At 40.4% G+C, this 26,381-nt stretch overlaps 1 protein-coding gene across 1 annotated transcript in view; it reads right to left on the bottom strand.

Annotated features, from left to right (window-relative positions):
- sgms2a (sphingomyelin synthase 2a) overlaps nucleotides 1-26,381 on the bottom strand; it is a 97,655-nt gene that overhangs the window by 13,771 nt on the left and 57,503 nt on the right. Inside the window, exons 3-4 of the mRNA XM_072256390.1 lie at nucleotides 12,341-12,458; nucleotides 4,118-4,271 (exon numbers count right to left, since the gene is read on the bottom strand). Coding sequence (XP_072112491.1) covers nucleotides 4,118-4,271; nucleotides 12,341-12,458 — 272 coding nt within the window. The remainder of the gene's footprint in view (nucleotides 1-4,117; nucleotides 4,272-12,340; nucleotides 12,459-26,381) is intronic.

Genomic DNA, 26,381 nt, shown 5'->3' on the forward strand with positions numbered 1-26,381 from the left:
TGTTAGCTTTCGTAAGTCGAGGGATTTAGTTTAAGAGTCGCGATGTAATGATGCAGCTCTATAAAACTCTGGTTAGGCCACACTTGGAGTATTGTGTCCAGTTCTGGTCACCTCACTATAGGAAGGCTGTGGAAGCATTGGAAAGGGTACAGAGGAGATTTACCAGGATGCTGCCTGGTTTAGAAAGTATGCATTATGATCAGAAATTAAGGGAGCTAGGGCTTTACTCTTTGGAGAGGAGGAGGATGAGAGGAGACATGATAGAGGTGTACAAGATAATAAGAGGAATAGATAGAGTGGATAGCCAGCGCCTCTTCCCCAGGGCACCACTGCTCAATACAAGAGGACATGGCTTTAAGGTAAGGGGTGGGAAGTTCAAGGGGGATATTAGAGGAAGGTTGTTTACTCAGAGAGTGGTTGGTGCGTGGAATGCACTGCCTGAGTCAGTGGCGGAGGCAGATACACTAGTGAAGTTTAAGAGACTACTAGACAGGTATATGGAGGAATTTAAAGTAGGGGCTTATATGGGAGGCAGGGTTTGAGGGTCGGCACAACATTGTGGGCCGAAGGGCCTGTACTGTGCTGTACTATTCTATGTTCTATGTACTTTTGGTAACTATAGTTCGATATAGTATTTGTATGGGGGTCATCACCATTGCAACTTTACAATAAAAGACAAAAATAAGGTTGGAATGCACAGAGAAGTATTGATAGCAGTGATGAACACTTCTGTCTGTCTACTCATTGTGTCAGAGTCTTAAGCCTCCTAGTCACAAACTGTACTGAACTGCGTGTAGTCAATTTGAACCAGAGACAGCACATCTCCCCAGGGATAACAAGGAATAAATCAGATCCAGGGGCGTTCTGTTGATGGTTGTTTTAGAAAGTAAAAATATCACTGAAGACAGTCAGATCTTACAGCAATGCTATTTTCACAGTCTCATGCTTCAGATCTTACAAATTAATGTTTGCCAATTGGGCAATACCTGTGTTGCTGAAAGCTGTACAACCACATCACTAAATGTCAACATCTGTATCACAGAGTTGGAAGAGGGAAGCACGTGAGGGACTTGGAAATTACTGTCAAACCCAAAGTACGGAATATGTATCAGCAGGAAGTTCACATTATTTGTTTATAATAAATGTTATTTTCAATTGTGTAGTATTAGTATAGCAGAAAATAGCTGATATGTTCTTTATGTGTCAGATTTAGCTCAAGCTTAAGAACAATTGGTTTTAAGCAAGGAAATCTTACATTAATGCTACACCCTGTTGTTTAGATACATATCAAATAAATGCAGCTGTTGCACATCAGAACTTAGCTTTCTCTGCGGGACTGGGTGTGGTGAAATACATGTTGAGCATGCCGTCTGGAAAATAACAGGATATGAAAAATTCTTCTGACAAATCACAAAATGTTCTACAATACATTGAGGAACTTAATAAAACCCTTATGTTCTTGTAGCTGGCTGCAAAAAAAAAACTCTTCCAATATGTAGTGCAATGAGTTAAACACATAACTTCACAGAGCCTATAAGCAATTGGACCTCCTGTATATAAAGTTTGCAAAAAGAAAGCAAAGCAAAGCAGGGTGCAACTTGCTTGCCAATGCGCAGCCATACAGAAAGTGCTAATGAAAGGCCTCAACTGTAAACGCTGACCATCCATTTCACTCCTTAGGTGCTGCCAGACTACTTAGTTCCTCCAGCATTTTCTGTGTTGCTCTGGATTTTCATCAGTCTCTTGTGTCTGCCAATATGCAGCCAACTGATTTGCTGTTGAATTCATTCATATTATTCGATACCATATCTGGGCAAATGCAATAGCAGCAATGGAGGTGAATGATAAGGAAAGCCCTCTGACATTTCAACTAAGTACTGGTCTTAATTTCCATCAGCAGCATCTAAAAAACATCTAAACTGTACCAAACATAGAATAGTACAGCACAGTAAGGCCCTTTGGCCCACGATGCTGTGCTGACCGCTTAACCTACTTCAAGGTCAATTTAACACTTCCCTCACACATAGTCTTCCATTTTCCTTTATTTCATATGTAGTGAATGACCAAAAGCTTCAGGACAACTTCTGAGAGGAAATGTTGTTTCAATAGGATGGCCCATGTGCAATCAATGTGAGTGAGGTTAACTAGAGTATGCAGCAAGCCTTGTATATAAAATGTGTACTTTATACACAAGGCAGTTTAATATCTTTATGGTAATGTTAATGACATATTAAATATCTATGTGAACCCCCAGTATCTTTGTCCCTTCAAATTATCCATTCTTAAGCCAGGTATTCATCTTCTGGACCTATTGATCTTGAATTCACTGATTGGAATAATATCAGTCGAAAAAGATTGAGTAAATGCAAGCAGGCTTTTTCCACTAAGGTTGGAATTTAGAAGATTGAGGGGGGATCTGATTGAAACGTATAAGATCCTAAAGGGATTGGACAGGCTAGATGCAGGAAGATTGTTCCCGATGTTGGGGAAGTCCAGAACGAGGGGCCACAGTTTGAGGATAGAGGGGAAGCCTTTTAGGACCGAGATTAGGAAAAACTTCTTCACACAGAGAGTGGTGAATCTGTGGAATTCTCTGCCACAGGAAACAGTTGAGGCCAGTTCATTGGCTATATTTAAGAGGGAGTTAGATATGGTCCTTGTGGCTACGGGGGTCAGGGGGTATGGAGGGAAGGCTGGGGCGGGGTTCTGAGTTGGATGATCAGCCATGATCATAATAAATGGCGGTGCAGGCTCGAAGGGCCGAATGGCCTACTCCTGCACCTATTTTCTATGTATGTTTCTTCATTCAGAGGGTCGTGAAAGTGTGACATGTGCTAGCAGCACGAGTGGTGCATGTGACCTCAATTTCAACATTTAAGAGAGGTGGGAGTATGGGGCCATGGTTGTGGTGCAGGTCGATGGAAGTAGGCAGGTAAGTGGTTTCAGCATGGACTGGATGGGCTGAAGGACCTGTTTCTGTGCTGGACTAACTCTTTGTACAGTATTGTACAGTACACTGTAGACAGGAATGTTGAATTAAGCAGTTGTTAGATATCAGATGATGGACCACTAAGGCAGGAGTTGTTACAGGGATGAGTGGCCTAGACAGCCACTGGAAATCTTGCCTCATTTGAATTGTCAGATTGACTCCCCGAATGTTACAAACATAAAAGGTTCAGTTCATAGAACAGACAGGTAGAAAGAAAGGGAAGAGTAATGTAGAATTAGATGCTCAATTCAGATTACCGTAATCTGTCAATCTCAAATAAAGATATTTCACCCCTGAATAAGGTCTATTTCTATTTTTTATCATTACAGTTGCTGCAAGCAAGTTTTTCATTGTATCTCTACCTCACCTTACTTGTGCACATGACAATAAACTTGACTTGAAATTTTGTATCAGGACATTTGACCATAATACCATAAAACATGGACCAGAATTAGGCCACTTGGCCCATCAGCCCATCGAATTTGTTTTGCCATTTCTCCATGGCTAATTTATTATCTTTCTCAACCCAATTCTCCTGCCTTCTCCCCATAACCTTTGATGCCATGACGAATCAAGAACTTATCAACCTCCGCTTTAAATATACCCTTAACATGGCCTTACAGGTGTATGTAGTAATGCATTTCACATATTCACTATCCTCCAGATAAAGAAATTCCTCCTCAGTTCTGTTCTAAATGGAGACATGCCTTGTTTTTAAATGGACGTCCCTCTATTCTGAGGTTGTGCCCTCTCAATTATTTGCACAATTATTTAATTGCTGGGTTATTATAAATATAGTTAAGAAGGGAGAGAGCAGTTTTGGACATCCTAGGAGGAGGAAATCTGGTAGAAGCATTTCTAGCAGATGATTTGTCCTTGTGACTGTAGCTCTAACCCTTAAAGCATCCAGCAAAGTCTCTGAAGAACCCTTTCTTGGGCAATACTTGATCTCTGCTTTTTGACTCCTGACTAGTAAATACCAGTAATGATTCACGTGAAAAGTCAGATACACAGGAATATACGCTGTTTCACTACAGTGTGTTATATTGTGCCAAAGCACCATTGCATCTACCCCCTTGCACTATTGCAGTTAAGATCAACAATTACTCCATTCAGGAAACCACTTACATTCTTTAATGAACAAATAAGTGATGGTCAGCATAACAGTGTGACCACTGTACAGAAAGTCTCCACACATGATGTGTGACCCAGTAATGGAAAGCCCTCCGCCAGATATCAGCTTTAAGATGCGTTGTAGTTTGGCCTGAGAGTCCCCATAGAGCTGGAAGAGAACAAAACAATGATGAGACATTTACTGATTCTCCTCAAATAGGTCCAGTGACCAACCCCACCACCTCAAGCCCAGGGTTCATCCACTCTGGAGATAAAAACTGTGGACGTATAAAGGTAATACTAATTCCCCACTGTGCCATTTGCTCAAAAACAAACCAAAAAAAAATTGAGTCTGTTACTTTAATTTAGACAAGGAATTTCTGGAAGAATATTTAATAAAAAATGTGTATCCACTTTAAATGCTATTATTCAACTTGCACTCAAACTGTGAATTGTTCCTTTGTATTTTTTATAATTAAAAAGAGTTGTAGTGTATCCTGTTTCTCTGATGCCTTGTAACTCGATCAGTTCACGAGAACAGAAAACACATCAGTTTGTTGAGATAAAAACTGCAAGCACAGTGCGATAATGTTGCAGTTATTAACCATACAACTATGTAACATAGCCCTTTAGGTGATAGCAACCCAATGACCCTTTAGTATCAGTTACCTTCGCTGTTGATCTCACAATCCAACACACTACAAACTACAATAACAAATAGATCATTAATTGGATTGCTTTTTTTTATTCAAGGGATGCAAACCAACTAAAAAAAGTCCAAGTTTTTAATTTAATCATAAAATTTGCAATTACATTGCATGTCTTTTATCCGTCATCATTCACTGTATTGAGCACATCACTAACTTGCTTGCAATTTTTATATTATGGTGATATGGCATAAACTTGTCTCAGAATGTAAGAAAGTAAACACATTGCATGTTTCATTCTTGTAAATAATTTTTATCATCAATAAAGTTTATTTTGGATAAACAAAAAGTAACAATCAGAAGCTGATTGCTCCTTACATTGGAAGACCAGGAAGTTTCAGGCAAACCACAGTGAGTCTCTCAGAATGCTGCTGATCTTCCAGCAGTCGACATTTATCTCAGTGTTCATCCTGAGCACAATCCACAAGGCAGTGATTTCTGTGTCACCATCACTTGGAATGAACCTCAACTGGCATTTATTGACCATCTCTAATTAACCCTTAACTGAATGACTTGGCTTGGTAAAGTGTCAGTCAAATTGTTATGGATGTGGAGTTACATTTAGACCCAGGTCAAGGAATCACATTCAAGAACACGAGTTTTAAAGGACAGCCTGGTGTTTCATCATCAGTACTGATAACAAGTTCAATATTCCAGAAGTTATTTAGAGTGAAGACCTTTGCCTTGAAAGATTACGTTTGTTATTAGCAGATCTGCTGGGTGCTTTTAGTATTGTGCTTGCATTTCAGATTTCCAATATTTGCTTTGACAAAGTCAGGGGGTCTACATCACAGGAGTAAAGCTGGATAATGTTGAACTGTCTCCAACCACAATAATCCCAAATACTTAACTATTTTCAATGTACTCATATGCAATTTAATGAAAATATAGAAGTTTATATTCAATAAGTCACTGACAAAATAGAATATACAACGTTAGAAGCATTATTCTAGCACCGGCCTTACTTGGCTTGGGTTTCTGAAACAAACTGGATTTCTAGAGCCTCTTCCAGATGCAACTGCGAGCCATTGATAAAAGGCCAGATTTAAAATTATTTACAGAAAATTCCAACATGGGTTTTGCCCAGGGCACACTTCATCAACAAGGAGCTGAATGGTTCCTGCCATGTGACACATCATTGATATGATTGTCCTTCTTTAGAGAAGAGGGAACACAAAGGGTATTGATGCATTGTAAACAGAATGCGATGGTTTGATGGCACAATACATACAGTATATTAATTTGATGGCACCGTTAATGTCAAGAGGACATGTACTGTAATTTGTGTATGTATTTCCTATACATTTTTATGAATATAAAAATATACCTTGAAATATACCTTGGGATATCATGTTACAACTGTACAAACCATTGGTGAGGTTGCGCTTGGAAGTTGTGTGTAGTTTTGGTCCCTATACTATGGGAAGGATATAGTTAAGCGAGAGAGAGCATAAGGATGAGAAACTAGAGTTGGGGGTTTTCCTCTGGAACCTAAGTGACTAAAGGGGTGACTTTACAGAGGTGTATAAAATCACAACGGACATAGATAAAATGGATGGATGTAATCTTTTTCCTAGGGTATGGGAACCTAAGATGAGAGGGCATGGATGTAAAGGATTTAGTAGGGATTTTGAGAGGCAGGTTTTTCCACACATTAGTTGGTGTATATGGGAACAAGCTGCGAGAGGCAGTGATAGATGTGGGTACAATTACAATGTTTAAAAGACATTTGAACAGGTTCATGGATATGAGAGGTTTAAAGAATTTTGCCCAATGCAGGCAAATTAGACTAGTCAAGGAAGGGACCTTGGTCCACATGGACAAGTTGTGCCAAAGGGCCTATTACCATATTTTTATAACACTAAATTTAAAAAAATGTAGCTGGCTCCCTTTTGTCCACCAAAATGTATTGGTCTTCCACAGTAAGGAGGTGTCTGCATATGAATGTTGCTGATTGGCACATTTCAAGGTACTGGCATATTGCTGCAGGATGAAACTTAAAGTTCAGTGCAGCTACTGCACAGCCTTTGTAGATAAGAGAGGAACACAATATTGGGTCCTGCTGTCACAGAATTTGGAAGAGCTGGGTCCTGTTTAACAACCTCTCAAACACTTCAGGGGTGCACTGTTTAAAGAGGAGGAAACAATAAGTAGCTTTGATGCATTCTGTATTGAATTGATTGTACAACAAATGCAAAATACATTGCATTCTCCATTGTAAATACGTGTCTTCATTGTATTTACTGTTTATGTTATGGATAAAGGATATTTTTAGGAAAAAGTTTGCTAGCCCTCTGTGATTTCACATCAAATGCTGAGACTGACCTTACCTTATGTGCCCTTGCTTTCCCAGAAAAGTCATATGTTAACACCATAAGATACAAGAACAGAATTAGTCCATTTGGTCTATCGAGTCTACCTCGCAATTTCATCATGGCTGATCCAATATTCTTCTCAACTCCAATCTCCTACTTTCTCCCTGTATCCCTTCATGCCCTGACCAATCAAGAATCTATCAACCTCTGCCTGAAACATACATAAAGACTTGGCCTCCACAGCTGCCTGTAGCAAAAGATTCCACAGATTCACCACTCTGGCTAAAGAAATTCCTCCTCATCTCCATTCTAAAATGCTAACCCTCAATTTTGAGGCTGTTTCCTCTGCTCTTAGACTCTTCCAGCATAGGAAACATCTCTTCACATCCATTCTATCAAGGCCTTTCACCATTCTATTGGTTTTAATGAGTCACCCCTCATTCTTCTGAATTCTAATGAATGCAGGCCCAAATAAATCAAACACTCTTCATATGACAAGCCATTCAATCCTGGAAACATTTTTGTCGATCTCCATTGAACTCTCTCCAGTTTCAGCACATCCTTTCTAAGATAAGGGGCTCAAACCTGCTCACAATACTCCAAGAGAGGCCTCAAAGTGCTTTATAAAGTTTCAACATTACATCTTGCTTTTATATTCTATTCCTCTTGAAATGAATGCTAACATTGCATTTGCCTTCCTCACCACAGGCTCAACTTGCAAATTACCTTTAAGGAATCCTGCACAAGGACTCCCAAGTCCCTTTGCACCTCAGTTTTTTGTATTTTCTCTCCATTTAGAAAATAGTCAACCCTTTAATTTCTTCTACCAAAGTGAATGACCATACACATACTAACACTGTATTCCACCTGCCATATCTCTGCCATTCTCCTAATCTGGCTAATCCTTCTGTAGGTTCTTTACTTCCTCAAAACTACCTGCCTGTCTACCTATTTTCATATCATCTGCAAACATCAGCAGTGCCAACAATTCCATCATCCAAATCATTGACATACAACGTAAAAAGAATCAGTTCCAACACAGACACCAGTGGAACACCACTAGTCACTGGCAACCAGCCAGAAAAGGCTCCCTTTATTCCCACTCCTTGCCTCCTGTCAATCAGCCACTTCTTTATCCATGCTAAAATCTTTCCTGTAATATCATGGGCTCATAGCTTGTGAAGCAGCCTTATATGTGGCACCTTGTCAAAGGCCTTCAGAAAAATCAAAATACATGACATTAACTGATCCTCCTTTGTCTATCCTGCTTGTTAATTCTGCAACAAATTCCAACAGATTTGTCAGGCAAGATATTCCCTTGAGGAAACTATGCTGACTATGGCCTATTTTATCATGTGCCTCCAAGTACCCTGAGACCTCATTCTGATAATCGACTCCAACATCTTCCCAACCATTGAGGTCAGACTAACTGGCCTATAATTTCCTTTCTTCTGCCTCTCTCCCTTCTTGGAGAGTGGAGTGACATTTACAATTTTCCAGTCTTCCGGAACCATTCCTGAATCTAGTGATTCTTGAAAGATCGTTACTAATGCCTCCAAGATCTCTTCAGCCATCTTTCAGAACTCTGGGGTATACACCACCTGGTCCAGGTGGCTTATCTAACTTCAGACCTTTCAGTTTCCCAAGAACCTTCTCTCTAGTTATGGTAACTTCACACACTTCATGCCCCCTAACACCTGGAACTTTCACCATATTGCTAGTGTATTCCACAGTGAAGACTGATGCAAAATACTTATTCAGTTCATCTGCCATCTCGTTGTCCCCCATTACTCCCTCTCCAGCATTGTTTTCCAGCAGTCCGATATCCACTCTCACCGCTCTTTTACACTTTATTTATCTGAAGAAACTTTTGGTTTCCTCTTTAATATTGTTGGCTAGCTTACTTTTGTTATCCATCTTTATCTTCTAATGACTTTTTTAGTTGCCTGCTGTTGATATTTGAAAGCTTCCCAATCCTCTAACTTCCCACTACTTGTTTTGCTGTATCATATGCCATGTCTTTGGCTTTTATGTTGGCTTTAACTTCTCTTGTTAGCAACAGTTGTGCCATCTTTCCTTTAGCATACTTCTTCCTCTTTTGGATATACATATCCTGGACCTTCCGAATTGCATCCAAAAATTCCAACCATTGCTATTCTGCCATCATCCCTACCAGAGTTCTTTTCCAATCAATTCTGGCCAACTCCTCTCTGAATCCTCTGTAAGTCCCTTTTCTCCACTGTAATACTGATACATTTGACCTTAGCTTTCCCTTCTCAAATTTCAGGGTGAATCTGATCACATTATGTTCACTACCCCTAAGGGTTCTTTTACCTTATACTCTCTAATAAATTCTGGTTCATTACACAACACCCAATCCAGAATAGCCGATCCCTTAGTGGGCTCAACCATGAGCTGCTCTAAAAAGCCATCCCATAGGCACTGTTGAAATTCCCCCTCCTGGAATCCAGCACAAGCTTGATTTTTCCAATCTACCTGCATATTGAATTCTCCCATGACTGTTATAACATTGCCCTTCTGAAATACACTTTCTATCTCTGTTGTAATTTGTAGGGCACATCTTACTACTATTTGGCGGTCTGTATACAACCCCCATCAGGATTTTTTTTCATCCTTGCAGTTCCTTAGCTCGATCCATAATGATTCAACATCTTCCAACCCTGTGTCATCTCTTTCTAATGACTTGATTTCATTTTTTGCCAACAGAGCAACGCCATCCCCTCTGCCTTCCTGCCTATCCTTTCAATACAATGTGTATCCTTGGACATCAAGCTCCCAGCTACAATCTTTCAGCCATGATTCCGTGATGTCTACAACATCATACTTACCAATCTGCAACAGTGCTGCAAGCTCACCTCCCTTATTCCATATACTGTGCGTATTCAGATACAACACCTTCAGACCTTATCAATTTTGACTGCCTTTTACATTGCAACTCTGTGTACTGTAATTTTGCCCTACCAACCGCCTCTCCTCACTGCACCCTGCCTGTTTGTAAACCAGTTACCTCATCTTCAGCACTCTCATCCGCCTTTCCTACAATACTTTTTGCATTGAAATAATATATGCAGCTCAGGAGGCTAGCCGCACCATTCTTAACTTTTTGATTCTTGACTTTATCTGAGATCCACAACCTCTTCACTAACTGTTCTGGCACTCTGGTTCCCATCCCCCTGCGACTCTAGTTTAATCCCCACCATGCAGCATTAACAAACCTTCCCACTTGGATATTATTTCCTCTCCAGTTCAGGTGCAAATGGTCCCTTCTGTACAGGTCCCATTTTCCCCTGGAAGAGAGCCCAATGATCCTAAAATCTTATGCTCTCCCTCCTACATCACCTCCTTAGCCACTTTTTAAACTGTATAATTTTCCTAGTTCTGGTCTCACTAGCATGTGGCAAGGGTAGCAATCCTGAGATCATAACCCTGGAGATCTGCCCTTTAACCTAACTCCCTGAAATGCCTATGCAGAACCTTGAAACTCATCCTACCCAGGTCATTGGTACCTACATGGTCCACCACTTCTGGCTGTTCACTCTCCAACTTAAGAATGCTGAGGACTCGATCTGAGATAATCCCAGACGCTGGCACCCAGGAGGCAACTTACCATCCGGGAATCTCATTCTCACCCACAGAATCTCCTGTTCCCCTAACTAATGAATCCCCTATCAGCACAGTGTGCTCCCACAGAGGCAGACTCAGTGGATCAACCATGATGAAATGGTGGACCAGACTCGATGGGCCAAATGGCCTAATTCTGCTCCAATATCAGTGCCGGAGATCCAACCACTGCGACTCTTTTCTCTGTTAAGTATATCACAGCACAGGTCATTCAATGGACTGCCCGCACTGACCATTATACATTATCTTACACTAATCAGAGTTTTTATGGTGCCTGGGTTGTAGACAGGGGTGGTATCCCATGGTTACTTTTCCCTGCAGAAACAAGACCAATTTATTGTCTTTCTATCTTCATTTTAGGAAGAGTGCTTAATACAACAGAAAAAAGGCAGCAGCTATTTTTTTGTCTTTGCTTATCTGATAGAGAATCTCAGAGACTTAGATTTTTAATATTTTGTAAATGCTGATACAAATTAGCTGGCAGGATTAGATAGAACCAAATCGCAGTACATCAAGGAAATAACTTCCTTTCTCCTTCAGTTTAATAACTTTCTGTAGAGATCAGCCAGATGGGCATGTCAAAAATATTTACCATTGATAACACTTTACACAGCCAAAGAAGACTAATCTTATATTGGCTGCTGGTTAACTCTTTCATTAAGCCTTCTATCTCACCCTATTGGAGATAGTCTCTTTGTTCTACCCATTCTCCTCCCACTGGCTGAAAACTAATTTGCTTTCTGAGTAGCATCCAAGCTGATGACATGAATATTTAATTCTCTAACATCCAGTAATTTCTTCCCCTCACCCTTCTCTCTTATTTCTATTGCATATTCTGGCACCCCTCTTATTTCTTCTCCTCTCCTGTCACTTCCTCCTGCTGCCTCCTTTCCTTCCATTCTCCCATGGTTCATTGTCTTCTCCTGTCAGATTCTTTCTTCTTCATCCCTCTACCTTTTCCACCTATCACCTGCCAGCTTGCTCTCCTTCCCCCTCCCTCCTTCCTTTCTAATCCTGATGGAAGGTCTTGGCTCGAAGCATTGACTATTTATTCCTGTTCTTCCTGACCTGCTGAGTTCATCCAGGATTTGTGCAATGGGCTGGATGTGCAATAGACACACAGTGTGTGTCTTACCAGCATCTGCAGAATCCCTTGTGGTTCTAACTCAATTATCTAGTCTCCACTGGGATAGAGACTTTCAGAAATTGACACATTATGAGACATTGTTGCTACACATCTGTAGTTAAAGTGATTGCCCACTGATCTTGTAGCCACATTTCTTCATTTGAGATTCTTCCTGGAGTGAAAAATTCTCAACATTCCCGAAAGATCTTGTGTGTTTCAATAAAATCACTGCCTGACTTCCAAACAACACCACCACAACAAAAAAAAGGCTCAATTTCTTTAGCTGCTTGTTGTAGGAAGCCTCTCAGATTTTTGGAATTAGCCTGGGAATCACTTTTGGACTGCCTCCAGTGTCAAAATAATTTTTCTTAAATATGGAGAGTACAACACAAAACAAATGGAAAGTGGCTAAAACACATGGAAAATCTGGTCTAAATAAGGTTCTTACTTTTGGTGCACAGTGGAAATGCATTCCAGGCACAGGTAGAGTTGTGATGTACATTGTGATACACCTGTAAAGGTACAGGGTTCCCATTATGAAGAAGAACCTACGTCCCACAATTGACCTAGAGTGAAAAGGAGAAGCATTAGCTAAGCATTATTTAATCATTCATAGAGTTCACATTTCAGTATCAAAGACTGGACATCCCAAGAAGTAAATATGCTCTGGGCTGCTGGATTTTGGTTTCCATCTTCAGAAAACTTCTAAATGAACAGCAGATAATGCAAAAATGAAAACAAAAATAAATCACCACCTAAAGCACTTTCATAACACCACCATCTCTGCTCCACCAACCAATGCTGGAACATAAGTACATAAGGAATAAAAGCAGCAGAAGTCTCTTCAGCTCTTTGCGCCTTTTCCACCATTCAATAGGCGGAGGGATTATCTTCTAACTTTTTTCCATATTGATCCCACATCCCATAATTGCCTTAATAGCCGAAGCATTATTAATCTCTGCCTAATTAATTCAGTGCCTAAGAATTCACAATGCTCTAAGGTAGAAAATTAAGATTCTCAACCCTTTCTGAATGGGCAATCACCTATTCTGAAACACCAGCCTCTGGTTCTAGACTCTCCAGCCAGGGGATACACCAACCCTTCTAAGTCCAAGGTTATTATCTAAGTACATATATGTCACTATATACTACCCTGAGATTTATTTCCTTGTGGGCATTCACATAAAATACAAAGAAGCACAATAGAATCAATGAAAAACCACACACAAGACAAACAAACATGCAAAAAACAACAAACTGCAAATACAAACAGAAAAAATGATGATAATAATAATAATAAATAAATAACTGACAAATATACAAATATCTAAAACAAGAGATGAAGTTTCCTTGAAAGGAAGTTGGTAGGTTGTGGGAACAGTTCAGTGTTGGGATGAGTGAAGTTGAGTGAAGTTATCCTCTCTGGTTCAAGAGCCTGATGCTTGATGGGTAATTACTGTTCCTGAACCTGGTGGTGTGGGCCCTAAGGCTCCTGTACCTCCTTCCTGATGGAAGCAGTGAGAAGAGAATATGGTTGGGTTGTGGGGATCCTTGATGATAGATGCTGCTTTCCTGTCCAGTCCCATAAGGATTCTGGATGTTTCAATAAGATCACCTTTCACTCTTTTAAGCTCTCTTTATGCCCAATTTGCTTAATCTCTCCCGAAAGGACAAATTCCCTTTGCCAAGAAACAATATGGTGAACCTTCGTTGCACTCCTTTATTTGCAGAGTAACTCTCATGACTATTTTTCTAGAGCACTGTGAGGTGGAAAGGTACTAGCTAGTTCATCAGTTCTGAAAAGTAGCTACTGTCTAAGTTCTTACTTCAGGTTATATTCACAGATAATCCAAAATTTGTGCTTGTTATAAAAGCCATGGAATAAAACAGCATGAAAACAGGTCCTTTGGCCCATCTCATCTACGCCAATCAAGATGTCCACTTAAGCTGCTCCCATTTGATTTGTGTTTGGCCCATATCCCTCTAAACCCCTCCGATCCATGCACTTGTCCGTGCCTTTTGAATGTTGTTATTGCATCCACCTTCACCAGTTTTCCTAGCTGCTCATTCCATACACACACCACTTCTGTGTGAAGAAGCTACGTCTAAGGGCCTCTTTAAACCTAAACTGAAAACAAACCTAATTATCCTGTTCAATGATACTACAGTGCTACAATTATATTCAAGTTGGACAAATTTTTATTGGACAAATCCAATTTTTTTTTTATATCAGTCAACAATTGCTTGAGGATGACACCAGAAATTGTTCTCTTTCATTTTTATAACCAGTTAAATTTCTTCTAGAATTCTTCTATCAATCACAGTAACCTACCATACAGATCTCAACATATCACTGAACTCTTTTTAGTACGTACTACTGGTTGTTAGGAAATATACATAAACTTTACAACGCTGCTGGTCTCAATGTTTTTCAGTCATAGAGTCAAAGAACACTACAGCACAGAATCAGGCCTTTCAGCCCATCTAATCCATGCCAAATTATTATTCTGACTAGTCCATCGACCTGTACCTGGATCATAGACTTTCATACCCATCTCATCCATGTAATTATCCAAATTTCTCTTAAAAGCTGAAATCAAACCTGCATCCACCACTTTGCTGGCAGCTTGTTCCACACTCTCACCACCTTCTGGGTGAAGAAGTTCTCCTTCATGATCCCCTTAAACATTTCACCTTTCACCCTTAACCATGACCTCTAGTTGTAGTCTGACCCAACCTCAGCGGAAAACAACTACCCTATCTACACCCCTCACAATTATGTACATCTCTTCTCTCCTCCACGACCATTCCAGGCCTCTGTTTAACACCATACTCCCTGCTATTACACCAACAAGCTGAGAATTCTAGATCAGCTTATAGATTTATGAGGATGCTGTTTGGAATAGAGGGCATTGAGTTATAGGGAGAGGGTGACCATTCTGGATCTTTATTTCTTGGAGCCTAGAAGAATGAGAGATAACCTGATAGAAATGTACAGAAATCACAAAGGGTATGGATAAGGAGGCTATAATCTTTTCCCCAGCACTACAAAGCTAGAGAGCACAGATACAAGGTGAGTCAGGGGAGATTTAAAAGAGACCCGAGAGGTAACTCCTTTACACAGAGGGTAGTGAGTATCTGGAATGAGCTACCTGAGGAAGTGGCTGAGGTGGTTATAATGATCACACTTAAGAGGAATTTTGGATAGGTCCTATACATGAAGGAGAAGGGTCTTGGAGTGTTATGAACTAAAACACATGCAACTGGGACTAGCAGGAAGGATGATGTGGTTGGCATTGACCAGTTGGTCTGAAGGGCTGGCATCTTTTTGAATCTATGAAAAAAAATAATCCTGCATCAGATAGATTTAACATGACAAAATAGGAAGTGAGAAATAGAAGGGATTCTCCAAGGAGGCTAAGGCAACTAGCACATAGGTGATATTACTGAAGGATGCTTCAAGATTGGAAGAAATAGAAAGATTGCATGGCAACACACACAAAATGGTGGACGAACTGAGCAGGTCAGGCAGCATCTATGGGAAAGTGTATAGACAGTCAACGGAAATGTTGACTATACTCTTTTCCATAGACGCTGCCCGTCCTACTGAGCTGTTCCAGCATTTTGTGTGTGTTGCTTGGATTTTCAGCATCTACAGATTTTCTCTTGTTTGAGACTGTATGGCAACAGCTGATTTCTACACGGCCTAAATATTGCCATTTTCATTTAGTAGGTTAATTAGTCATATGGGTGTGATTGAGTAGAACAGGCTCTTGGACTGGAAGAGCCATTTAATGTGCTGAATCTTGAAGTAAATAAAAAATAAAACAAATGAATTAAATAAACACATGTTCTTTTTCAACATCAGAAAACAGAATATATTATCTGGCAATTATCTGGTTAGACTTATTGAGAGATTGTTACATGCAAAAACTATGCTTCAAAACACTTGGCTACAAAACACTTTGGAATGCCTCAACAATGTGAAAGTGGCTGCAGAAACACACTGTTCTTTCCTTTCAACAACTTAGGCCTTCAAAGGTTTGAATACATTTTTTGTCAACATATTCGAGTAAAATTAAATCAATAGAAACCAGTCTGTATATCAGTCATGATGTAGGGTCACTGTGTTCTCAAAACTTTAGTGTCACTCCTTATCCACATCCCAAGTTGGTAAATGGATAGAATGAAATTTCCCTACACCTGAAGACAAGGTTTTTCTAAGTTAGGAGTTCAACTCACACAAGCTACTGCAGAATTTTGATTACACTTCGTAACACTTTAGATGTGTGGACAAAATGCTAAGGAATATGAAGGGATAGTAAAAAGATATTTTGATACTGCAGTGAGTAAGGAAGTAAATTATTTTCAAAACATGAGTAAAACCCTAATTTTCTTTCCGCAATCTTTTGTTATCCACGTAAAATGTTTGCTTTGTGGAATAGTAGCTGAAGTGACACGCCTTGTCGATGCACAGTGGTAATTTCCTGCAAGTTGCTTTAGGGCTATTTGAGTCATCAACCTTTTCCAGTTTAGTTAAATGAAATCTTGTGGCAAAGCTTTTTTTGTGCTACAAACCACAGGATGATTTGGCAACAATGACCCTGTCTTGCTGCTAATTGCTGTGGAACAGTTAGCCATGACTCAATGCTCAGCACTTCCATGTGAGTCAGATGGCGATGTATTCCTGCCTCGATCCAGAGACATGAACACCAAAAGCTTGGCTGAAACTCAAATCCACCAGCAAAAAGAATATAGCAACTTTGTGGCTGTTGCCTTTCATAGGAAATATTACAGTATCTAAAGACCCTTTATTCCTTTTCATATGGATCAAAGTTCAAAGTAAATTTATTATCTATGTGCATATTATCACATACTACCTTCAGATTTACTTTCTTGCAGGAGTTTACAGGAAAAAGGAAATAAAATAAAATTGAGGAAAAATGTACATAAACAAACAAAGGCTAACAAACATCCAATGCACAAAAAAGAGAGCCAATATTAAGACGAGTCAGGCCAGAATGGCAGTGGTCAGTAGGTGGTAGGTCGACAGAGGAGGGATGAAGGCTGACGGGCAGGAGGATCCAAGTGGGGGAACTTGGGAGAGATAGGCAGATGGGTGGCAGGTGGAAGACAAGCACGAAAAGGGCAGATATAACAATGTGGGGAGGGAAGAGTAAAGGCGGGCACTGAGGCTGGAGAGTGAAACAAGGGACTCAAACGCTTGTAGGAAGCATTAATAGAAAGATGAAGGGCAGGTGGAACCAAATGGGGGAGGGAATCAGGTGGGTGCAGTGTGTGGGTTGGAGGTGGATGGGACCAGGAGGAGGAGGTGGTGGTGGTGGGATATGGGAAATGGTACAAGGATGGAAGAACCAGAGGAGAGAAGGAGGGAACACTGAAGTTAAATGTTAACCATTTGGAAGATGCATTAAGAGCTACATTTTGAGATGACCTGCAATCTTCAAAGGCACCATACAAGTGCAAAACTTCTTTTCTTGCAAGCCGGCAGCACCACTTAGTCTCATTTTAAGGACTGTCTTTACCAACTGGTTATGGATTCAAACTCCAACCTTTAGGGGTCCTGTCTAAATCTATGGGACTATCTTTTCCTCTTGACTCTTGGTTTAGGGGAAAGGGATAAGAGTTCATCCTAAAGTACTCAATATGGTAACATATGTAACCCTTTCACCGTAGGCTCATAATGAGTTAGCTATTACTGTGAATACAAGCTAACAGCAACATAACTCAACAATGTATGGGAATAATGATGAAAAGGTCATTTCCAATAAATGAATACGTCCAGGGTAAATATGATTGGGGTAAACACAAACATAAAAGTTTGAATGTCCCTTTAAGGGAAAGTCGGACTGTTACTCGTATGAATACTGCCACACCCATGCAAATTTACTGTTCATCAGGAAGCAGTAATTTAACTCATAGCAGTATAAACTTAAATTGTAATTGTACGTATTGACAAACTATTTTAAAATGTAACCAACACAATATACTATTGTGCTTGTTATACAAGAACAGGGCCCATCATATATACAAACACACTGTATACATAAAAATATTAGTCTATAATGTACACATAATCATTGGAGTTCATTGTTGCATAATCAATCCAGGTTGCTTCATTTTGCTTACTGACAGTACCGAAATGGTTTTGCGTTGAAGAACCCATCCCGGGAAAAATATATTCACACAACATCCAAGGAAAAGGTGTCAAACCTTCTCCAAGGGCATGAGCTAACTAGCTACCTAAAAGTTATCTGCACATTCTCCGAGAGTGCATTGGTGGAGGATTTTTTGACAGCCGTATCGGTCCTTCCAAATGGGTTCTGCGAGTGTTTCAGCATGTTCCTCAATGTTCGTTGTCTGTTTCTATTCTCCTTCTTTGATCCTGCGTTCTCTCTCTCTCGACCCCATTCTTCCTCCATGCATGCTCTCTGAACATTCGCAAGACAAATCCTATTGCTAATTCAACAAGCCTAACTTGTCAATCAACTTAATTTTTATTATAGTGAAAACGAAATACCCAATTGTATAATGTAATTAAAGGAACACATTGCATTTTGAGAAATGCAATTTGAGAAACATATGAATGAAATAAAGCATGGCCATAAACCAGGTATTACATTCTCCCTCCACCAAAATAGACATGTCCTTATGACTTTGTAAACCTTTGACACTTATCAAGCTCATTATTAATAACGCTACACTTATATCCCAGTAACAATATCAGTCATGCTCACACCTATGTTCTGACAGTAGTCAGGCATATGACTCACAGCATTCAAATGAGTTAAGTGATTACAGGACCTCCAATTCATTTGTAAATGTATGCAATATATTTCATCATTGGGATTGACGAAACAGTCATATTTCCTGATGTGTCATATTTCAGCCTGTCTGGCAGTTTCCTGACTCTCTGAGATCTTATCTTATTTTCAGTTTGTTCAGTTTCATCGTCATTTAATAGTTGATCCTTCGTCACTATTTCTTCAGCTTGAGTCTTTCCTCGTGACTTTTCATATTTACTTTGAAATGCCACATCCTGTCTATTATTCTATTCCTTCCGGAAACTCAGTTTCTCCAGCCCCCTGCCTAGACTCAGCCTCATCTTCAATTATATTGGAGTCTGTTTTCCTTTCACTATCTAATATCACTTCTGGTTGTCCAGTGGTTCTAATTCCCACTATACCCAGCTCGAGCCTGAAAGATTCAGACATCCCTTCATCAACACCTTTTGGGAGGTTTGCATGAGGCAAGTCATACCACATTCCAATTTCCTCATCTTCCGTATCTGTGTAGTATTCAAGGGATTTGTTTGGATTCTCTTCTTTCCACCATAACCATACTATTGTTTGATTTATCTTCAGCTTGTTTCTTTTCTTTTCTTCTTCTCCATTGCAGAGTTCTTTTGCTCAGTGTAGGTTCTATATCAAACTCTAGGTCAATACGTACTCCCTGCCCTAGAGGTAAAAGCTGGTTCCAATGGAGAACTTTTACAGGAGCATGTCCATCTTCCGGTTTCAACCGAAAAACTGGCAAATTTGGCATCTGACTCTCCACTTCATCAGGTGTAGAGATCCAGCAGTCAGCCAACGTATGCTTCCCTTGTAGTCCTAAATTTCTTATTAGAAGTCTATCTCCGGGATCAGTTGAGGAAATCTAATCCTTTGATAGTATCACTTTTTTTGTTTTCTTAGGTTTTGTTTTCTAGCAGAAACCGATGCTAATTCATAAGCTTTTTGCAGTTCTTTCTTCATATTAGACATGTACCTGAGATAAGTTTTCTGTGGTAAGTCCTCACAATCTCACTTGAAATGTCCATCTTCTCCAAATTTGTAACAGCAAATTCCAGGCCTATCCTCAAACAAGCAACCCTTTGCAGCAACATTCCTTCGCTTTGTGATTTTCTCAGGTGGGTCGGGTTTTCCAGTGGATGTGTCACATTTAGCTGCAACTCGAGCAGACACCAATGGAGCATCTGTGCTTGAATACTTATACCTTATTTCTCAAAAGCCCTACTTCTGTGGCATCAGGGGTCACTTTAGCAACAGAGGCTACCAGTGAATACATTAGCTGGCTTTTGGAAACATTTCACTCCTCAATCATGTTTTCTTCCTCTCTAATTTCTCTGAGTAGCTCTGTAGAAGATGGTGGATCATGCATCTTGTGGGTCATTAAAATACATAGAGCAACCAAATCTTGTAATAATGCGCCCTTCACAACTTGCTCCACTCTCAAGCGATTTATCTCAGACAATTGAACATCTCCTTTGTGGCCCAAACATTGCAGCAGTTTCTCTAACCAGAAAAGGCAGAAAATGAGCTTCTCTTAGAATGTCTGTCAGAACTTCACCATGAGATCAGCTGAAATTTCAGTAGTGCCAAAAGCATTTTCCAGAGCTTTCATATAGTTAGTTTGAGGTGGCTAAAAGATTTTCTGCTTTAAGGAACCTCACTACAACAGCGGCAAGATCTGTTAAACTTAACTGAGGATAGGCCTGGTAATTTCTGTTACAGATTTGTAGTCGTCTCTGCTTCTTTATATTGTCTGAGCATTGCCATTTATCTAGTAAGTGAGGTGTCTGCTCAGCCCAAGCCCCATACTCTTCTTCTCCGTTTGGTGTGGGTGTGACCCCAGAGAACATTCTCTGCGTACAATAACCTTAGCATACAACAGGTATGCTGTGGCATTTAACGACCAGTAATGGCCAGCTCAGAATTCAGATCAACAGCTGAATGACTTAGTAGAGTTCTTACATCTATCAGAATTTTCCCTTCATTCCTCAGAAAAGTGAGCAACTTGAACTGAATGTCTTCACCCTCAGCAGCATCTAAATCACAGTATCTTAATTATGATGCACTTTAAACAGCACTAAGGTAACACAGGCTTGAACACAAGTAAACAGGCTATCCAATCGTTATACAGCCATAGTACAGCTTTCATCCCGTTTGAGACCCCCAAAATGTGACCCTCTCACCACAGGCTTGTAATGAGTTAGCTATTACTGTGAACTACAACATAACTCGGCAATGCACGGGAATAATGATGAAAAGGCCATTTCCAATAAATGAACGTGCCCAGGGTACATATGATTGGGGTAAACAGAAATATAAAAGTTTGTATGTCCCTTTAAGGGAAAGTAGGACTATTACTTGTATGGACACTGACACACCCATGCAAATTTACTGTTTGCCAGGAAACAATAATTTAACTCACACCAGTATAAACTTAAATTGAAATTGTATTGACAAACTATTTTAAACTATAACAAAACATAATATATTAGAAAGAACATGGCCCATCGTGACACACGTGACACACATTAGTCTACCATAAGGTGCACGTAATCATTGGAGCTCATTGTTGTCTAATAAATCTAGGTTGCTTCACTTCATTTACTCGCAGTACTGAAATGGTTTTGCACAGAAGAACCCGGCCCAGGGAAAAAAAAATTCACACAATGTCCAAGGAAAAGGCATGGGACTTTCTCCAAGGTCATGTGCTTAACTAGCTAACTAAAAGTTGTCTGCACATTCTTCATGAGATCATTGTCTGCATGAGGATTTTCTGACAGGGGCATCTCTCCTTCCAAATGGATTCTGTGAGCACCTCAGCATGTTCTTCTAGTATGTTCGCTGTGCATTTCCATTCTCCTTCTTCGATCCTGCTCCCTCTCTCTCTAGAAAATGGCTGCCTCGCTCTTTTTCCTGTGCTCTCTCTAGAATATTCCCAAGACAAATCCTATTGCTAATTCAACAAGCTTGACTTTGTCAACCGATTTTTTATTACAACAAAAATGAAATACTCGATTGTATAATGTAATTAAAGGAACATATTGCATTTTGAGAAAATCTACAGAAAATAAAATATCCAACAGCATAAATGTATTAATAAAATAAAGCATGGTCTTAAACCAGGGTATTGCACATGTGTGTGCTCAACTCTACTTCTGAATTTCATTTAGAATGAGTCCAATGGAACTAAAGTTCAGAATTGGTACTCATTGTGGTCTGTTCTTCACTGTAGATTTAGTACATGCAACAAGAGGATAAATATCTACTCCTGGATCAGTGGAGGAATTCAGAATGTTTGAACATCCTGACTAATGGAACACAAGAGAAAAGCTTCCAGGGATTAAGAGTTTTAACACTGCCTCATCTGTTTCTCCTTATTCAGAGCAGCAAATGTTGAGTCTGGTGTATTTGGAACTGCATCACCGGGCAGTGATGTGAACAGAAAACTTCTTGTCAATTACAATTTAAGAACAAAGTTTGAACCTTGGCTCAAGGCATCTACCCTAATGCAAAACATGTTATCCAGGCATATCCGAAATTAAAATAGAAAGATGTTATCTCTTTTACTCTATGAGGAAAATTATTCCAATCAAACATTTAATACCTTCTTCTTATTCTTCGTTAAAAGTGTAATTAACTTCATCTATTTTTTGACTCAGCAAGAGGTCTGGCTCAGTGGGTGGCTATTTGTTTCACAGCCAGTTGATTCTGAGATCAAGTCGCACTCCACAAACTTGAGTAACACTCTTGTGCATTATGAAAGGAGTGGTGCTTTGCTGGAGATGCAAGCTTTCAGATCAGATCCTAATCTAATGCATTGCACCTCTTAAAAAAATAACAAAAATTGGAATTATCCTTCTGTCCTACTTACATGGATCTTTTTTCACCCAGCGAGTAGTGATACTCTCTATGATATAGAATACACGGCCTGCGATAGTTCCATAAGATAGTTATAGCCAGGGTGGTGGCAGTGGGGATAAGCTCCCACTACTATTAAATGCTCTCAGCTGCATGCGTCTCAAATAGCCTCTAACAAATAAGCCCAACTCCTGGCCTTTACATGTGGCTTAGCTACTAAGCCCCGCAGAACTGTTTCCATTGACAGGAGAATGGGCAGAAGTGGGTTACTGGTGCCTTAAAACTCGTCGCTTCGGGCAGGTGGTGCTCATCAGCCATAGTCGGCAGCTTATCAAGAAGGAAAATTCGAACCTCAAACCTCCGCTGCCTTGCGGCTATACCCCTTCATGGGGCAGGCTTTGGGAGTAAATCCGGAGCTGTAATCCCCAAGATGATCCTACGTTGAGCTCAACGTTGACTGGCAATCCTGCAAAGCTGCTGAAGTCACACGGTATCAGTCTCTGCCATTCCTTTGGATTCATCAGCTGCATGGAGAGGTGGGGCCTGGTACCAGGGCAACAGCTTGCTCTCCATATCATCCTGCCCTGACTTGCACATCGTGCAACATCCATGGTCAACCCCAGCTAGCAGAGGGCCTCAGGGCCTGAGATAGTGGCTGAAGCAGAACCTAAGAAATGTCATAATGTAAACCTATGGCTCGTGTGCCCAAGATGACATACACAAAAATGTTGTTGACACGCAGCATGAAGTGTTGCCCCCTTAATTCTTCAAAGCACACACATAATAGAAAAAAAGATACTTAACAATTATATTTACTGGTGAAGGAAGCAGTGCAGTGGCGGCGCCAGAGATGTTTTCTTGCTGGTGCTGCAGTGGGGCTGAATTATTCAGTGATGGTGCTGAGGGATGTACCCTATGGTAATATGTATTCGCAAGGCCAGACGCGTGGTGTTCAAAAGTCAGTTTCAAGCATTATGTGCCTACTATAAACGCCTCTGTTGACTCACAAGCAACAACAATTGATAGATATAATATAGAAGTGAACTGTGACAGTGTCAACAGCATCGGAGACAACCCGGGCTACACAGAGCATAAACAAACAAACCAACAGCGCATCCGACCCACAGCGCACAACGTGAATCACGCACCAATCCCGCAATCACTGTCAAATGCTTGCTTTTCAACTGGAAAACACAACACTAACCCACAATGTCCACTGCTATTCACATTACATTGACAGACAATGCCAAAAGATACACCGTTATTAAAGTTAAATAAGGCAAACAACAGATGCAAGGCTTTACCAGGACTTGGACAAATCGTACTCTGACCAATCGTACTCTGACCATGCAATACCTCAATTAATTTGGCTACTGAATTTAAAACAAAAATCAACAGAATCATCGCTTGGAAGTCTAAGCAAAACCAGTAGGCTTAATAGCAGTAAATGTAATATTTTAGGATTTGCAGGAAACAAGGACTATGGAGTATCCACCACAAAATAATAATAATAATGATCAGCATTAGTCTTGGCCCAAATTTTTTTGAAAATCAACTGCACTCACCATTGGTGTTTTCAGAGAAGCACAATCCATCTGTTGTTGTGATTGGTGGCGAAAGCATCAATGATTTTCTGGATGTCAAGTGCTTTGGTCCTCCGGCTGTTTATGGCCAACAGGGCCAAGTTGCTGTTCCGAGCATCGCTGCTGCTATTCCTTAGGTAGTTTTTGAGGCGCCTGAGGCAAGAGAAACTCCGTTTGCATGAAGCAGATGTCACAGGTAGAGTCAGTGATATGCAGATTAGTTTGTATAAATCTATAAATGCATCACAGCTAGAAATTCCACTGTGTCACTCACTGTCTGCCCTTGCTTTTGTTTTGTTTCCAGCAGATGCCAAACCTGATGTAGCTCTGCAGTCAGGTTCACTTCAGTCACTCCACAGTATTGGGCCACTGGCCAAAGACAATTCTTGTTTAGGAAGAACTTGTGTTTGGGACACAATGCTGACACTCCAGTCAGAACACCCTCAGTCTCAACTGAGAATCGTCTTTTCATTTCAGTCAGAAGTCTGTCTATAACTGGATAGAAACAGTGCTTGCAAAGTTCATCAGAAGATGTGACAGGTGTGCGTTCAGTTTGGGCCTCAACAACAAGATCGTGTAGGCGGCGGGGTGGCTGGGCCTGTCTCCTTTCATGTGGTCTGCTCTGTATACCGGCCTTGACGCATAGGCCCCTAAGCTCTTGCCTGAATTTCACTCCGTGATTCCTCTCCCTGTTTTGCTGAGAGTGCATTGATAACAGACTGAGCCAAGTCCACAGCGGATGAAAGCTCCAAACTGGGAGATTGTAGCTGGTCTGACATGAACTTGGTGACTCAGAATAAATCCTCAAAGTGAGAAGTAAAGCAAACTGCCCGTCAATCAGTCCATTTACAGCTCTGTCCTCCGTTTTCCTCCGTGCATTTGGTGACCTATAACATCCTGTAGTGTAACTAGAATGACAGGGAGTGATTTCCTTATAGTCCACAAAGCTGTATACTGCCATGCCCAGCGTGTATCTGACAATTTCTTCAACTCCACGGGTTGTGCAGTTGTTTCTTCATGAAAAGATTGTGGGCAACAGAGTTTGAAAAGAAGTTGTAAAGCAGCTGCACAGTTTCAAAAAACTCACCCGCCCGCTTGTTATACATTGCTCACAACATCCACTAAAACAAGGTTAAGTCTGTGAGCATGGCAGTGTATATATAATGCCTGCGGGACTGCTTTCCTGAACCTCTCTTGTACCCCGTTATTGCACCCGGACATCACTGGGGCCCCGTCATAACACTGACCTATACACGCGTTCTTATCAGTAACACACTGGGCGAGTGTCTGTTCAATGCATTTAAGAAGCGACTCCGCGTCCAATCCTTCTGCTGGAGTGAAGTGCAAGAATTCTTCAAGCACTGTTTCGTTATTCGAATACCGCACCACCACTGATATTTGCTCCTTTTTACTCAGGTCTTTACTCTCATCCACCATGATGACAAAATGTCCAGCCTCCTTGATTTCTGCACTTATTTGACGTCTGACCATATCTGCCATAATACCCACAGTTTCATTTTGGATATCGCGATGGGTGTTTTTTGCATTTCCAGGATTATCCCCTATTTTTTTTAGCTACAGTTTTATCAAACTGTCCAGTTACATTGAGCAACTCAAAGTTTCCCGTTGCCAGATCCATCATCCTCCTGGTGTCCTTGCTGGGCAATGCCTTAGCACGCAGTATAGCGTAGAGACTCAACCACTGCTCTCATATACTCACGATTTTCTTGGACAATCTTTGCATGTCCTATGTCAAGCATATTTCCCAACATTATTTATCTCCACTCAACATCACTAAAACATTAGTTTATGGGAATTTGCTGAATACAAATTGTAGTATTCTTATGTTACAATAATCATTACCTATAAAAGCACCTGCTACCCATAAAAATATGAAAACCCATGTTATGTGAAATGTTTCCAGACCTCCTAAGGTACAGCAACATTACAAGTTGAATCAATGATTTCAGTGTTCTCTTTACGAGTGAAGAAGTCTTGAATAAATATTGGCACGACTAAAACCAGCTTTTTAATGGGATGGCTCTGACTATGTAGTACCAAGTCAGCATGATATAATACTTTGCATTCACACAAAAATCTCTTGACCTCAGGGCATTCCAAGCAAGCTTGAGCCAAGGACACATAGTCACTATAGCAAATATAGGAAAATGTAGCAGCCAAATTAAGCAGAGAAACTGCCCTCAAATTAGTAACAAAATAAATAGTGTGGTATTAA

This window comes from Mobula birostris, chromosome 4 (genome assembly GCF_030028105.1).
Source record: "Mobula birostris isolate sMobBir1 chromosome 4, sMobBir1.hap1, whole genome shotgun sequence".
Lineage (NCBI taxonomy): Eukaryota > Metazoa > Chordata > Chondrichthyes > Myliobatiformes > Myliobatidae > Mobula > Mobula birostris.